At 36.3% G+C, this 16536-nt stretch overlaps 2 protein-coding genes across 8 annotated transcripts; one reads left to right on the forward strand and one right to left on the reverse strand.

Moving 5' to 3' along the window:
• Window positions 1–1792: 1792 nt before the first annotated feature.
• LOC117933633 (protein PSK SIMULATOR 1) lies at window positions 1793–3734 on the forward strand. Its single transcript, XM_034855095.1, has one exon. It carries the CDS (start codon window positions 2070–2072, stop codon window positions 3483–3485), a length of 1416 nt encoding a protein of 471 aa, XP_034710986.1. The 5' UTR covers window positions 1793–2069; the 3' UTR covers window positions 3486–3734.
• Window positions 3735–6035: 2301 nt separating this feature from the next.
• LOC117933632 (GTPase Der) lies at window positions 6036–15586 on the reverse strand. Of its 7 annotated transcripts, XM_034855093.1 has the most exons (12): window positions 15446–15586; window positions 15222–15293; window positions 14996–15147; window positions 14548–14896; window positions 14181–14405; window positions 13360–13619; window positions 10855–11063; window positions 9968–10093; window positions 8299–8484; window positions 7404–7541; window positions 6998–7315; window positions 6036–6290 (listed from the first exon to the last, which is right to left on the reverse strand). In XM_034855093.1, the coding sequence occupies exons 3-12, from the start codon at window positions 15126–15128 to the stop codon at window positions 6285–6287; spliced, it is 1950 nt and encodes a 649-aa protein (XP_034710984.1). In that variant the 5' UTR covers window positions 15129–15147; window positions 15222–15293; window positions 15446–15586; the 3' UTR covers window positions 6036–6284. The 7 variants fall into 7 exon arrangements, with proteins under 7 accessions (XP_034710984.1, XP_034710980.1, XP_034710985.1 ...); XM_034855089.1 differs by lacking the exon at window positions 6036–6290 and having other exon boundaries at window positions 6780–7315; window positions 15248–15293; XM_034855094.1 differs by lacking the exon at window positions 6036–6290 and having other exon boundaries at window positions 6780–7315; window positions 10855–11057.
• Between the last annotated feature and the right edge of the window lie 950 nt (window positions 15587–16536).

Genomic DNA, 16536 nt, shown 5'->3' on the forward strand with positions numbered 1-16536 from the left:
TGTCGATCTTGTCATTCAATTCACTACAAATCCCGTTGCCTCCGCAATTAGCAAAAACTAAATGTTAATTAATTAAACACCTCTCCCTCTCAAATCTTACACCACCCAAGTTGTTAATTAGTTTATAAACTATATTTTCTTCTAGCATCTCATGAAAGTTTAAAGCATGTTTAACAATAAAAAGGGATAGATTAATCTATACTTATGAAAATAATAATAAATAAAACATACATTAAGAGAATTCTTGAACGTATATATATAGTTGTTATTATCATTTTTTTAAATATAAAAAAAAATAAACCCAAGTTCCCCCCTTGGTTATTTTACTATTCTTTTCTCTCAAGTTGGTTTAATAATTTTCCTTCCCTTAAAAACAAATCACAAAAGTAAAAGGAGCCCCCCCAAGTTGAATTAGGGAGGAGAGAGAGAGAAAGAAGACATTGTTTTTGAAGCGCTTCTATCAAGATATGGAAATGTAGGATGGCTGCCCTACTATTTTCCGACAAGTAAACAAGGGTATCCTTCATTGCCCTTCCATTGGTAGGCAAAAGCCAAATGTAAAAACCCAAAGAGGAGAGAGAGAGAGAGAGAGAGAGAGAGAGAGAGAGAGAGAGAGAGCAATGGTAGTAGTAAAAAGAAAAAAAAACCCCTCCACACCTTCCTCTTACTCTCCCTCTTGGCACCAATTTTATAACCCTCCAAAAATCCCAATTGCACCTTTCCCACTATCCATGTGATGTGAATGAATGAATAAGTGGGGTTTCCCTATATTTATGTATTCTCCCATCCCCAATACATTGTATGTACATTATCCATCATTCCCTTTCTTCTCTCAATCTTAAAAGAATATTATGTCATTCCCAACCTAATAACTTAAGATGGCAATTCCATTCATTTCTTCAAGTAGGTATTAGGAGAAAAACATATTCATAATAATGTATTTTTTGTTTCTTATTAGAAATTAAGAAAAACCCATCTATGATTTAATGATTTGATTTCAAAATTACATCAACTTTTTCTAATATGTCCTATATGATTGGTCCTATGTGCCATGACCCAATGAGGGTTGTCAATATATCGTAATCCAAAATGGTTGACAAGTATGCATGTAATGGTAGGGTGATGAGCCACTAAAGCCATGCCTCTACCTGCTAAAAGTTGTCCTATCATGATAAATTATTTATTCTATGTTTAAAACATTATTAATTCATAGTACACCCAGAAAGAATTTAGAAAGATAAATCTATGATAACCAACTGTCATGACTCTTTAATCTTTATAATGTATAGTATAAGAAAGGACCTTTAAGTACAAATAAAATAATTATTAAAGGATATATTGATCTCAAATGATCATTGTTAGAATATTTATGAACAACTTGAAATACTTTAGTGCAGGAGATTTTAATTATACATCAATTAAAGTGAATTATTATTTTCTTTCTTGTGGTTTGATGATACTCCAAGCATAAGGGCCCAAAAGGGAGCTCCAATGGGCATTAATACGCCCAAAAACAAACTAACCAGGGAAAAAAGGCCAATAATGATGGATGGCACAGCTTGATTGTTGAAGAAAACAGTGTCAAAGAAAAAGTGTTTTTTTTTTTGGCAACCAAACATGCCATAAAAGTATCTTTTGCCCACTAAGCTGATATTAGAGAGGGAGAGGGAGAGAGGTACCCTAGGAGTGAAGGGCTTTACGCTCTTCTAGAGAGAGTGCTTCCCTAAACATATAGGACAAAAGGGACCCTTTTATTTGAACAGCCGACACGCTCTCTCTATGAGTGTGGTTATGGGATTTATATTAAACAAAGCAATCTCTCTCTCTCTCTCGGGTTCTCTCTCTGGTTCTTTCTTATTAGAGTATTTGAAATGGTTTGAACATCCCACGAGCCTTACGCCTGCATCTTCATGCTCTTCTTTTAGCCTTATCTCTGCAACTCCACTCTTCAATTATTTCCCTCTTCCTCTCCTCTTCCTGTCTCTGTTTTCTTGTCTCTCTGATCAATCCCAACCCCATCTCCCAAACTTTGATCTCATTAATTAATTTTTCTTCTTCTTCCTCTTAACATGGCTCTAGAAACATGGCTCATCAAAGTCAAGACCGCCATATCCCACAGTTTTGATGCAGTCCGAACTACAACACCCACCACCAAACTGGTGGTGAAAAAGTCCAGTGTTGGAGTCCTAGCCTTCGAGATTGCTGGCCTCATGTCCAAGCTCCTCCATCTCTGGCAATCTCTCTCTGATAAAAGCATAATTCGGGTCCGCAACGACTCTATATCTCTTGAAGGAGTTCGTAAAATCGTGTCCAATGACGAGGCCTTCCTTCTCGGCCTTGCATGCGCGGAAATGGTGGAAAATCTCAGGCATGTTGCCAAGTCCGTCTCCAGAATTAGCAAGCGGTGCGAGGATTTGAATCTCCGATCCTTCGAGCGTTTGTTTGACGAGTTTGCAAACTCGGGTTACGATCCTCATGGGTGGGTGTTGGGCTGGAAGGAGGTGGAAGGGAAGAACAAGAAAATGGATCGGTACGTGACCACCACGGCCACCCTTTATAGGGAGATGGACGAGCTCTCGATAATGGAGAATGGGTTGAGGAAGCTCTTACAGTGTACCGACCATGACGCTTCGATCAAAGAGCAAAAGGTGATTGATCTAGAGCAGAAGATTTTCTGGCAGAGACAGGAGGTAAAGTACCTAAAAGACAGATCTCTCTGGAACAGAAGCTTCGACACAGTTACTTCAATGCTCGCTCGATCAATCTTCACAGTTCTAGCAAGAATCAAGCTTGTTTTCGGAATCGGCCATGGATATCCAGCTTCTCTCCCTCGAAGTCTCTCAGCTTCTGCCACTGTCCACCCCTCTGAAAACCCTAGTTCCTGCAACTTCGTCTCCGGGCCATTGAAAAGCCCCAGACTAGAAGAAAAGAAAGACCACCATGCTCATACTTTCTTCGACCTGAATTCCAAGCTCCTAAAGCCACCTCCAACCACCTTAGGCGCCACTGCTCTAGCCTTACACTATGCCAACTTGATCATAGTGATAGAAAAGATGATAAAATCTCCTCAATTGGTGGGGGTGGATGCCCGGGACGATGTGTATGGCATGCTGCCGGATAGTATAAGATCATCCTTGAGGGCTAGATTGAAAGGAGTAGGGTTTTCAGCGAGTGATCCGGTGCTGGCCGGAGAGTGGAAGGATGCTTTGGGGAGGATTTTGGCGTGGTTGTCGCCATTAGCACATAACATGATAAAATGGCAAAGTGAAAGGAGCTTTGAGCAGCAGAATTTGGTGCAGAAGACCAATGTCCTTCTACTGCAGACACTGTACTTTGCAAATAAAGAGAAGACCGAAGCTGCCATAACTGAGCTGCTAGTGGGGCTCAACTACATTTGGAGGTTTGAGAGAGAGATGAACGCTAAGGCCTTGTTTGAATGCTCCAACATCAATGGGTCATTGTCGAATTTGCAGAATTCCAGCTGAGGGAGATGGGCATGGGGGCTTTTCATCTTTTTCTTAGTTCTAATTTTTCTATTTTTCCATCATTTTGTTGTGGTTGGTGTACCAGAGGGTATGTTTTGTTTCGGACCCTGATCTGTATATGCTAATATAGATGTCTCTGTAAATGATATGTTTCATTGTTTTGAGCTATTTTTCAAGACAATTGAAGGGTTTTGTTTTTTTTGTCATATTTATTTTCCAAGGAAACATGCTTCTCATCTTGCCATTTTATCACTTTCTCTTAATTATTAGCTTGGGACTTTGGGTTTTTCTTTAAATTTTGAAAACAAAATACTTTATTGTCTATTAAAAACATCTATACATTGGATCATGTCCATAAATGTGAAGCATCTTCAATAATTAAGCCTTCTTAGAATGCTGCAAATCCGAAAGGAGACCATCATTTGGGCTACCATGATATATGAAATCCAACCTCCAATTTGGGCAACCCATTTCTGGGTTTTCAATGTGTATGTAGTTCTGAAAATTATTAGAAGTGATACAAGAATTGGACAAAATCCACTTTTGCCTTTGAGCATGCTTAAACATATGCCCACTTGCCTTACTGCTCAAGCTTCAGAAAATGCCCCACTTTCCTCACTTTTGTCCCAGTAGGAAGATACCAGAAAAGATGGGGGAGGCAGGCCATGTTATCATCTGTTATTCTCACTTACTCCAATTCTCATTTCCATCAACTTTTCTACTTCATTCTGGACACTTCTAAGGTTCCTTAAATCATTTCTATGTACCAGTTTCAGGTTTGCACTCTTCTCCACAAATTTGACAAACTTTTTTTTAGCAATTTCACAGTGGTAATTACCCTAAACAGAAAGAGTACATATGCATGATTTTTGTGTAGAAGTTTTGGGCCAGGCTTGGTTTCATCCATTCAAGCCTTGGGTTGATGGTTGATGCCCAGTGGAGTTATTACCCTCACTTAGCCCAAGGAGCACTTGCTTATATGGGGCCATGATGTCCAATTGGCTGGCTAGCTAGCTAGATCCATGTTGGGGCTCAGCTAAGGAAACCTGGAACAATAATAATATTGTGAGCCAAAAAAAGATCAAATTGGGAAGCATATTAAAAGGCCCTAGAGTTTTGTTTTCTGTTGGTAGCAAAGCCTATGTAGATTGAGGGGATTTAGCCCTGGTTGAAGGGGACACTGAATTGTGGTGATAGTCAGCTCATGACTGATTTCTGAAAGAAATAATGTGGTAGCATATCGGAGTAAGATTGCGTTTGAGAGTGTTTTACAAAGTGTTTTTAATATTTTTAATACTTAAATGATAAAAATTTGAAGTATTAGAAACATTAAAAGCGTTTTTTAAAATTACTATTAAACAAATTCTAAGAACTCGTTTCAGAGTGTTTCTAAAAATCACTTTTATATTTAATAAGTTGAAATATTACTTATAGTGTTTTCTAAAAAAATATTTGACACATAATTCTTTTAAAAACACTTACAAAGAAAACACTTTTACTAAAAATGCTTAATAAAAAAGCATCATCACATACACTCTAAGAAACATAAACCTCATTTTATTCTTGTTTCACATGATGTTCAATTTTTTGCTAGTCAAAAACCTCATCATTGTTAGTGTTCGCTAGTGTTATATCTCAATTGTTGGCAAAGAGAAGCCAAAAGTTATTCTAAAGAGGAGGATGAAAAATGTAAAAGCTACCAATAATTATTAGGGTTATTTGATTGAAAAAGGGTGAAATCATCTCTGTTTTATAAATCTAACCCTCTTCTTATTTTAACCCTAAAAAATATTTATTTTGGACAAAAATACCCTCACATTTTTTTATAAAAATAATTTTTTCTTTTAAAATACATATTTAAATAATCAATATGTTGAGGGGTAGCTATGTCTAAAACAGATTATTTTTCAAGATGAAAAATTGGGAGGTTAGATTTACAAATATGAGATATTTTCATTCCTTTTAATCAATTATTTGTGAAAATTGGCACCATAAAATAGGAATACAATAAAAATAAAAACCCATCTATTATCAAGTTCTCTTGTTATATCAAAGTTTCAATTATATAGAGGACATCTCTCATTACTTTTAAAATTTTTGCTTTCTAACAAAATTTTGATATTAATTTACTTATTTAATTTTTTGTCCTCATGACTTATTTATTTGAAAGAAAATCCCTTTCTCAACAAATCATCATCTATGGTTGAATTTTATAGAAATATTGACAAAAATTTCAACAAATCATCACAGATCCTGAGCATCAGCTGGGGTCATTTCCTCCTCAAAATAGAACCTCCAAGCAGATTTTATACAAAAACAGCTCTCGGAATCTCTCCACCTCAACCCAAGAAGACTGAACACCCTTCATAAAAGATGTTTTACCAATCTTTTTCACTTTATAAACATCCCTTCCACAATCCTTCCACTAAAGTTTCTAATGGGTGGGCTATAGATTTCCAAATGCTCCCAAGGATTCCTAAATCCCTGAGAGAGAACAAGTTCCTACATGCATTGTCATCAACAAGGTAGAAAGGAAGAACTCCATAAAAGGAGAAAACAGAAGGTAGAACTCACTTTATATTATAATTTTAAATAAGTCCCCTTTTGGCACCCATCGTATAAGTCCTATATACCTTGGTTATTTTTAAAATTTACACCTTATCTAACAATAAAATAAGATAATTGTAAACAAGACAGACCAGCAAATGAAACTAACTTTTCAGAAAGGAACAATACCTGGATGAATAAAGAATATCAAGGCGGCATCTGAGGTTTCACGTTACCCTTAACGAAAGTATATCAAACCTGCGAAAGGCAGCATCAGAAACATTAGAAGCATAAAGGAGACCAATCTTTTCTTTTTGGTAGGCATAATTCATCACTTGATTAAAAGAAAGAGAAGAGAACAGAAGAAAAGAAATAAATAAAAGGCATCATGATATGATATTCATACATGCTAGCACCAGAAACATAGAGGAGTTCACACTGAGAAATCACAACCATCCAAATCTGGACAGGAATTGAGGATAGTTCAATGGTTATTTAGGATAGCAATAATTTCTACGTACTTCAATAATTTCTACATCCAAATCTCCACAAATTAGTCCAAAAGGTTTCAGCAGCATGGCCAGTTCTCCTAGCATCATTTATTGCCCTTCAGACCTGTCCATAACAATTATGTAAAATGCTGATCACCAAGTCCTAGTGAAGGACCAGTCTGACAGGTCCAACCAGTAGAGTGGGCCCATGTATCAAAACATTACTGGTTTTCATGTATAAACATTTTCCTCCATGAAGCATCCAATGAAGATGGCATATATAAATAACAGGGCATGGCTATCATTACATTCATTCCCATGGTTCTTACATAGGACACCGGGGTATTGGACAGTACAAAGACCTTAAGAACAGTCCCTAACTGTGACCATAGGATTATGAGTAATGAGTTCAAACTCAGCATCTTAATGGACTGGCCGAAAACATATTCGCAAAAATGCCTTCTATGTAATTACATTGGCGTTTTCAGAAGTGAAGACACTTCTCTTGTCAGAGGAGACCCTTTCAGCGGTTCTTCCAGCAGATGACGTGCTTTTGGTATTGCCAGTACCCCCTAGTTTCTTTGGAATGGACCGCTGCATGATTCGGATGGGAATACCCCCCAAATCAAAGTCTTCCTTCAAAGACTTTGTCAAGAACCTGAGGTCTGTACTTGAGAGCTGTGTCTTCCCACCCATAAAGGCAACAAAAGTTGGGGGCCGAGCCTTCACCTGGGTGAAGTACTTGATCTTGGGTTGTGCAGCCTGATCTTTCCAAGAATGCCTGCTCATAACCTAGAGAGAAGCAAAGCGAAAGAGAGATTAAAACCCAACTTACATATTTGAAGGATGGGCAGGACTAAGAGATTATTGTCATACTGACCTTGCGCAACCAACGGTTAAGACGAGCAGTTGACAATCTTAAACACCATTTTTCATATGTATCAATGACCTGGCACATCACAGATATTCTTCCCCTTCCCTCTAATGCTGAAATGAATACAACTGGTATTCCTGTAACCTGCAGACAAACGATATGAATCCGAAACCAATTAATTTATATTTCTGAAGGTTATGTGATACATAACAGAAAGGCAATGGAAGATCTGTAATGTTCTTTTAGAAATATAAAACAAAACATAATATCGCTTTCTTTTTCTATAACATTGAGGAGATTAGTTGAGGACTAGCAAGTCAAGACTAACAATCAACATGATAAAATTCTCTCTTCACCTCTCTCAAACCAAAACTTAACACCTGATATTGGAGATTATAGATCCCTTTTAGCCCTCATGAAATTCAGGTGCATTTCCGAGACAACCAGGTGGGTGATAATCCAGCCAAGAGGGGGTCACTGTTACACAAACTTTTATGGTTTACTTTAATCCCTCAAGAGTTCTAGCAGTTTTGGGGTCTTCGATTTCTTTTCTTTTTTTGTTTGTTTAGTTGTACAGCTTTAATCTTTTAGGCTCAATGGTTCCTCATCCTTCTATTGTATTATTCTCTCTTCAATAAATTTGTCTCATCTTGAACATGTAAACGCCACTAAGAAAACAAAAACTTCTTCAATCCTTATACCAACATCCAGAAGCTAAAAAATAACATGTAACAAGTTGTCTACTCAGAGAAATGCAACTGAAATAAATTGCGATAAGGGAAAAAAAAAAAAAAAAGCGTTCTCTGGGTAGATGCAAGAACAAAAGTTATTGATGATAACAAAAATAACCTTAGACATCTAAAGCAACATACTGACACTAAAATTAGATAAATTGACAAACCTGGGGTATAACCATCTGAATTTCTTCAGGAACCGCTTCCATGACCTTCTCATATAACTTAGAATTCTTTCTCCCTCTTAGAAGGTCCATTTTGTTCACAATTACAACTAAACCACGCCCTTCTTCCACTGCTCGTCTAGCTATGACTACTTCAGCATGCTTCATACTACTTCTAGCATTTGCAATCTATCATCACAGAGAAAGAGGAAAAAATTTGTTATCAAGAAGAAATCCCCTCCAGGTAACAACTTCTAAAAGTACATACAGGAGGAAAAAAGAAAAAAAGTGGCATGGAGAAGGATACTCTTGTGCAAAGGCAATTGCTTCCAAAAGATAAAAAGGCATGGACACCAGTTCACAAGATAAGGACCAGCTAATGCAGTTGAGTCAGGAATACCAATCCCAAGTTAGAACTGCACAGCATTTTATAGTTGTATCATTATCTCCAACAAACAGAATGACATGCCCCACAATTTTTTGTAAGATTATGGGAGAAGTAGTTCAGGAAGTTGGTTCAGAGAGAGTAACATCACTCTGTGATTTACTACTTCCTATGCGATGGGACTAAGAAAGAATGAATAACCATGTTTTAAGAAAAGTAAGGCATAGCCAACAAATGAAGTGTCTTTCTTAAGACAACTTAGCTAATTATCCAAAATTAGTTTTCGGATAAAAAAAAAAAATATCCAAAATTAGTTTCATGTATGATACAGCCCAAATCTTCAACAACACAATATAGCCACAGAAAACCCAATTTCTAGGCAGAGAAGTAGCACAAACTTCCTAATAAGTTAAATAGAGAGCAGGACAAAGTCAGATAACGACATCAAGTTCTTCTAGTGGTAAAAAGTCTTCCCTCAATTCCCAGTCACAAGATTTGATTCAAATGTCAGGCACCAGTACCAAATTTAGAAATCAAGGAATAACACATAAAGCAAGTATGCTGCACATGCAAACCTCAGATAGTTTAGCCTAGGGGAAGATACTGTCAAAAGGAAGCTAAAAAATCAGTTGCAAAGAATTATGGAAATTGAGAGGATGGACTTCAAGGTGGAAGTGGAACTCTCAATTTTAAATTGACAAAGTTCTTTTGTTTTCCTTAGGAAAGGTATGTTTATTTCATGTTGTCATACAAAAAGATAAGATCTTTATCTTGTTAATAATCTTAAAGAAAGGCCTGAACATCATGTCCATGCCAGCTGTTAAAGGCTGAGGGAATAGGTCAGGTGACCAGGATAGTAGGGGCAAAAATAACACAGCTGCATTTCTGTAAATAGTTAGTATCTTTGTCTATGTATTCATGTTTCTATTTATTAGGATAAAAAATACTCAATAGCCTGACCGGCATCATTTCTCAATTGGTTCCCAGCAGCCAGGCATGCAACAATAACAGGTGTCACTCCCACTAAATATGCACATAAACAACCACTAGCAGATATACAATTTTCTGCATTGATCACCAGACACAATTGGCCATTGGTCCAGAACATAAAAGGGAAATTGCATATATCATGTACATCTAGTAATTACGAAAAACAGCAGAAGAACAGTCTAGTTGGTCAGAGAAGGCATAAGACTTCAATCTTCAGCACCTGTGCAGAAATCTATGAATATCACAGGTTCATCATGATGTCATGAACACATAGAAAGAACAAAATTCATGACACACCTCTTCTGCATCAAGGACCAAAGCAACTACATGAGCCCTCATAATACTTTTTCTCGATTGCATAACGCTCAAGGATGCCGGTCCTTTCTCCTGCTTTGTCCTTTGCAACCAACCTGCAGTGTCAACCTAAATAGCAAACCCAATAACATCATTCAGTACATTTGTTATTTAGAGATCGGTCCACATTTAAAGTCACAAGCAGCAATAAATGAAAAAAAAAAAAAAATTTTAACACGCTATAGCCAGACCCCACTGAATATCTTATAGACAGATATCATAGGGTATAGTCCAAGAAGAATTGAATGGAAAGAATTCACAGTCAGGACCATACTAGGGTCCCACTGCATTTCATAACAAAAAAGAAAAGAAAAAACACCTAATATGCTAAGGATAAAAGAAACAAGTAGTAAAGCAAGCTAGTGAAGAGAGAAAAAAAAAAAAAAAAGGAAATTAAAAGGGGTATTTGTTACTACAACAGGGCATGGATGGAGACAAGACAGCTTGCCAGAGCCAGGGGAAAAATGCATAACTGTAGTTAAAAGTTTTATGAGACATTGGTCTGTGCATAGGTTGACATGAGGAATTGGTAACAGAACGCAAGTGAATTACAAAAATGGACCTTGCAAATTCAGGAAGGGAAATACAAAATAAAATAAAACTCAGAGAGGTACAAAAACAAATTTGAGTTTTGTAAGTTCTGATTTCTGTTAACATTTTTTCAGTTCCTTTAGAAAGTTACATTTAAGATATCAACCAAGAAATTTTCAAGATCTGAACCATGCCTTGGGTTTCATATACTCCAAATATGTGATGTTTGACTCAGAAGTGGTTTGATGATGACTTAAAATGAAAAAAGAATGTGCAAAGCATGAAAATTTTATATTTACCAGATAAACAGTTCGCCCTTGAAATTGAAACTGAGCTCTTACTGAATCTCTTGTCAAACCAGCTTCTGGCCCCACCAGAACACGATTTTCTTGCAATAATGTGTTCAGTAAGGTTGACTTCCCAACATTGGGCCGCCCTACAATCGCTAACTGTAACGGCAACTTAGACTCCTCAACATCACAGGAGCTATTTTCCTGACTACCTTTATCTAGGATTAGTACAAAGGCAAAGCAGGTATAAAAATGAGAGGATGACAACATAAATGCTCAGTCCATCAAAAAACAGAAGTTAAAAAGATGATGATCCCCCAAAAAATAGATAGGCCATCATTCCACCCTACGGCAGAAGAACAGAAGGTGAAAATTCTGAGTGATTAGAAATATAATGGTTTAGATTAGATTTCTCATATGATAACAAAACTAAGAATGACATAGTGACAGAAAACCATTACACAATATTGCTTTCATATAAACAGTAGCACTGATGTATTAGAAGTTTAAGTTGAAAGGACGAAATCAACAACAGAATCGCCAATCTTATATTCCTAGACAGGAGCATATGTAATTTTATTAGTCACCATGAAGAAGACATAAAAGCTTAACTCACATCTACAATCACACATGAGCACATGCAAGTGCCCCAGATGCAGCTGCACAGATGGAAGAGACTTGAGCCTCATCCAACCAACACAAGATGCACAATGAATACCAGACCCAATTAAAGTACACAAAATGAAATCCACCCAATGACAAACATATCACCACCACCAACCCAGCCAACCCCCTATCCCTCTCTCTCAATTGGATTAGAAAAGGAACACCAGAAAACCACTGAACTAATAATACCAATAGTCACATCCTCCCATTCCCTTCCTCATCCTCAAAATTAGCAGTTTCTCTCTTTCCAAATTGCTTGAGGAATCACAAACATGTTTAATTTCCATATATCACTTACTTTCATGCTTCATGCTAGGAAAACCAATCCACCTACTTCTTCTGCATTTTAGGTGTGAAGCAATGAATCCCAAATCAGAGGAATGTCTTTATATTGATATTTCAATATAATGAAATCCTTGTTTCTAAAATTAAAAAAAAAAAAAAAGAAAAAAGAAAAAAAGAAAAAAAAAAAGATCTAAAAATGTCCTCTTACAGACATGCATCAAACATAACTCTAGATTTGTTAAACCACCTACTGGATGACTATTTAAGGTCATGAGTGCCATTTTAAGACCATTAGCTTTACAAGGCACCTTAGGTTTCCTCATATATTCCTATTTTGATATTCTCCATTACTCTCATAGTTTCTTTTTCACTGCAGCTCCTTGTAGTGCTAATAAGATTGTTGAAAACTTGAAATTAGCAATTGGCCTTCAACCATTCCCTTACACACCTTCATAGATTCTCATATTTGTAGGATAATATATGTCATCATTCTAGAGTAAAAATGGAGTATCACCCAATTGACCTTGTCAAATTAACACCATTTGGAAAATATTTTAAAAAGAAATGAATTGGTTATAAAACCACTTTTAGAACTGTTGAATTACTAATTTTCCTAAAAGCTTAAACTTATAGGATTTGGACCCACAATGAACACCATGCTCTCTAACACCCTCCCTCACATACAACCCCATACCCATGCATGGAGAGATGCATAAGCCCACATATGTGATAGGCCCATAAACAAACAAACCACAAACAGCCTCCTTTGGGCTTATACATGGGCTCAATAAATTGGAAATCTAAACATACAATGAAGTTTGAAAACATGACCTCCCACCAAATGCATACCTTTTTAAAGTACCAATTTTCTTAAAAGCTTAAGCTTGAAGTATTTAAGCCACAATGAAAATCATGCTCGCTAGCAACCAGCTCCACTCTCATTTCTTATATCCCAAATGTAAGTCATGCAAGCAACACCGCTACCAGTGTGATTCAGAAGTAGGATACACAATCCCGTTGCCTTCCAAAATCCACACTCTGTCTCTATAGGAAATCAAGATTTTCCTTATACATTTGAAAGGATATCAAAAATACAAACCACAGACCTAACTGCACCCCAAAGCATTACAATATCCTGTGGCAGAGACGCCTTATGCCCAGGAGGGGGAAGTGCCCCACCTGAAACTGTAAAAAATTTATACATGAAATAAGGATTTGTACCCTTTCAATAGGTTTTGAAGGATTTCACGGCTACCATTAGGTTCCATGAAGAAGTTTTGGCATCAAATAGACAGCATATGCCACCTTTTTTAAACCACGATGCTCTTTGAGAATTTCCCAATTAAGTCAAACAAAAGCCATAGAAGTGACTTGTACAAGAAAGCGGTGAAAGCAGGCTTTATTTTCTTTTTCCCCCGTACTAAAGCCCTGGAAGAGGGTGGATGCTCCCAAAAAATATACATATATCAAAAAACTTAAGCAACAGTTGGAAGAATTTATCATGAAAGCACAAGAATGCAAATTTCAGCTTGTAGAATCAAATCCTTAAGGAATAAGGCTTACCATCTAAGACCTGGAGCATATAGTCCTCAAGCAAAGGCCTAAGAGATTCATAAAGTTCTGCCATACCAAGGCCAGTCTCTGCAGATATAGCAATAGGATCCCCAAACCCCAATTCATAAGCTTCACCAGCAGCTGAAGCAAGCAAGCCGGCACCATCATCAAGTGATTCAGATTTATTCATCACTAAGATAGTACAGATTCCAGGTGCATGTCTACGCAACCACTTTCCAACCTCCAAATCCATGGGATGAAGTCCAGCTCTAGCAATAATTTAAGATCAATGAAGTAAATGGAATTTGCACTCAAAAGGAACAAAGGGTAAGAATTGATGGTTTAGCAACCAGCATTCTTGTGTGTTATGACAATACACTACAAAATTCCATGGGGAAAAAGGAAACCCGTAAAGTTGACTGAATTCCTAACTAACCATATGCAACCTGTTTACATAACATATAACAAATGCACTCAAAGAATCCACCAGCATCCAACATATAGCAGTTAATTCCCAAGTCATTTGAATAATTCATGAATCATCCCAATACATACATAACAACCACATACGATTCTTCTTTTTCCAGCATGCCCTGATTCAATCCCTCTCAATTTTCATTCTTGGAATTTTCAACTTATTCACCAAAATTTCCAGTTTACATTTCAGAGTTTAAAAATACCACAGGCACCGGATGATTCCTGAATCCTGAATTCATAATTATGTGTAATAAAAAATTCAGCCAAATTGCACAATCAAAAATTCAATCTAAAACTCAACCATGAAACTAATATGATTTTTTTTTCTTTTGTTAGGCATCCATGAAACCAACCTCACGTCTATCAGGAAGATTGCAAATTGAGACCTTGCTAGCACATTTGCAGTCATGTCTGCAGTTCTGCCAAGAATAGAACCTGAAGTTGACGCCATTTCTAAGCCAGCCGAATCCAATACCCTAAATCGCAAATCACCCAATTTGGCAATCCCTTCCCGGAAGTCTCGAGTTACGTGATCATCAGGAGTGTTGTACACAAGAGCCTCCCTTCTCCTAATCAAACTACAATTGCCCAAAAACAATTAAGTAAATAGTAGGCAATAATATAACATTTACATCCAAAACACCTTTCAATTGCTTCAGTTTAGTATCAACACTAGTATTCCTCAAGAGAACAGATGGAGCACCAAAGCTAAAACCATACCGGTTAAACAGCGCTGACTTGCCTACATTTGGGCGCCCTACAAGAATTACAGTAGGCAGCAGGTTGACATCAACTTTAGTGAACTCCACCAAATTTTTGTTCCCATCTTTGATTTGTGGCCCATCAGTAGGGGCAACATCATCAAAACCAACATTTGAATCTTCTAAGTTGCCAATTACATCATTAGATTGAGTTGGATTCAACAATATCTCTTCTGCTGATCTAGATAGTGTGCAAAATCCACAGTTAATCGTATAAGGAAAATTCAAGTATGTGATTAAACCATAGTAGTTGGGTCTCAGAGGTGCAGTTCCAATTCCATTTATGCCCAACACATCAAATAACGACCCTGAGTAGCAACACACCATCAATTAAAAAATTGAAATTCACCTTCTTGTAGGATATTAAAAAGGTAATAACACCCCTTATGGCATATGTAAAACATTACCAAATGCGACCTTTGCATCAGCAAAGGGGGTTCTCCTTGTGTAAAATTTGGGAACATGATTGCTTAGAGGAGTGGCCCTGCAACCACAACACCTTGCTGGGGCTGAAAGCGCTCGAGCCCATGAGCGATACATTACCCAGTAACACTCCCACCTGAAAAACACCACCCACTTGTGATATTCAATTTATTATAAACGGAAAGGGCAAATTGAGACACACCCACATACCTATGAAGAGAATCTTGACAAGTTACCTGGACTTGAAGGAGCCTCAGAGGATTATTGACATGCCCTCAAAACCTAGTTCAGCTTGAACGAGTTAGAAAGAAATTATCAGAAACAACTGCGAAGAGGAAACCAAACCCAAAAGGCAAAAATTCAATCAAAATTTGAAAGAGATAACACTCAAAAACCCACCTCCAGAGAACTAAGTCACAGTGAGGATAACGTACCTCAATGGATGAAATGAGAATGAGAAACCATTCGACAACGAATTTGGTTGAGAGGGTTTACAATGGATTTGTTCTCCGATTGCGGCCGTCAATGGGTGTTTGAGACTAGGAACGAGCATTTGAGCCTGGGCTTTTGAGGAAGTTCTACTGGTTTTAATCGACTTATTCCATTTGAAAACAATTAAAAAAAAAAAAAAAAAAAGAGGTAATTAGGTCTTTTCCACTCCAATTTTGATCTATCAATAAACAAATTTTAGGTTTAAAAGTATAAGATTATTGAAATAAAACTAAAAATTAAGTATTTAAAAATATTTTAAATTAAAGAAATATAAATTCATAAAAACTATTATTATAATTTACTTTAATTTTCATAACAGAATAAGGGATCTTTAACAAAAATTTGGTCTCAACTGGTCTGATTTATGCGTTATCAAATACTTAAAATTCTGGAAAAATTTGTACCATACAATACTTACTGGAGGGGTACAACAAAAATAGTTTCATTTTCATATGGTACCCAAAGAAAATTGACTTCTTATTGAAAACAATTTTTTGTTATTTAAAAGGGAAAAAAAATGTTTTATGATTCAGAAAACACATTTAACAATCTTTCTTACAATAAACAATTTAATATATATATTATTTTTTAGAATAAATTTAAGGTGTTTTGAAATGAAAATATAGAGAATATTTGAAAAACTATTTAAAGGAAAATTACTTTTTATATTTAAATTTTTTTAATAGAATTTTATTTGGGCCCATTTTTAAGAATTATTGTTAAAAACTAATTTTTGAAAATTGCATTCGAAAAACTTTCCCACACATTCTAAAAAATTTGAAAATACTTTTATGGACCTTAATAATGAAAACATCTTTTTATTGTTCTTAAAAAAATGATTTTTGAGAACACAAAAAACATAAAAAACAAAAATATATTCCTTCCTTAAACAAGGTTTTTATGTTTTTTGTTTTTAAAAATAGAAAACAATAATTGAAAATAGCAACCAAGCATGCCTTAATCCCCATAAACAATTTTTGGCCATTTTTTATGTTTTCACAAAAAGACCAGATAAAACCTCTAAAAAATCTCC

This window comes from Vitis riparia, chromosome 16 (assembly GCF_004353265.1).
Source record: "Vitis riparia cultivar Riparia Gloire de Montpellier isolate 1030 chromosome 16, EGFV_Vit.rip_1.0, whole genome shotgun sequence".
In the NCBI taxonomy this organism is placed as follows: Eukaryota; Viridiplantae; Streptophyta; class Magnoliopsida; order Vitales; family Vitaceae; genus Vitis; species Vitis riparia.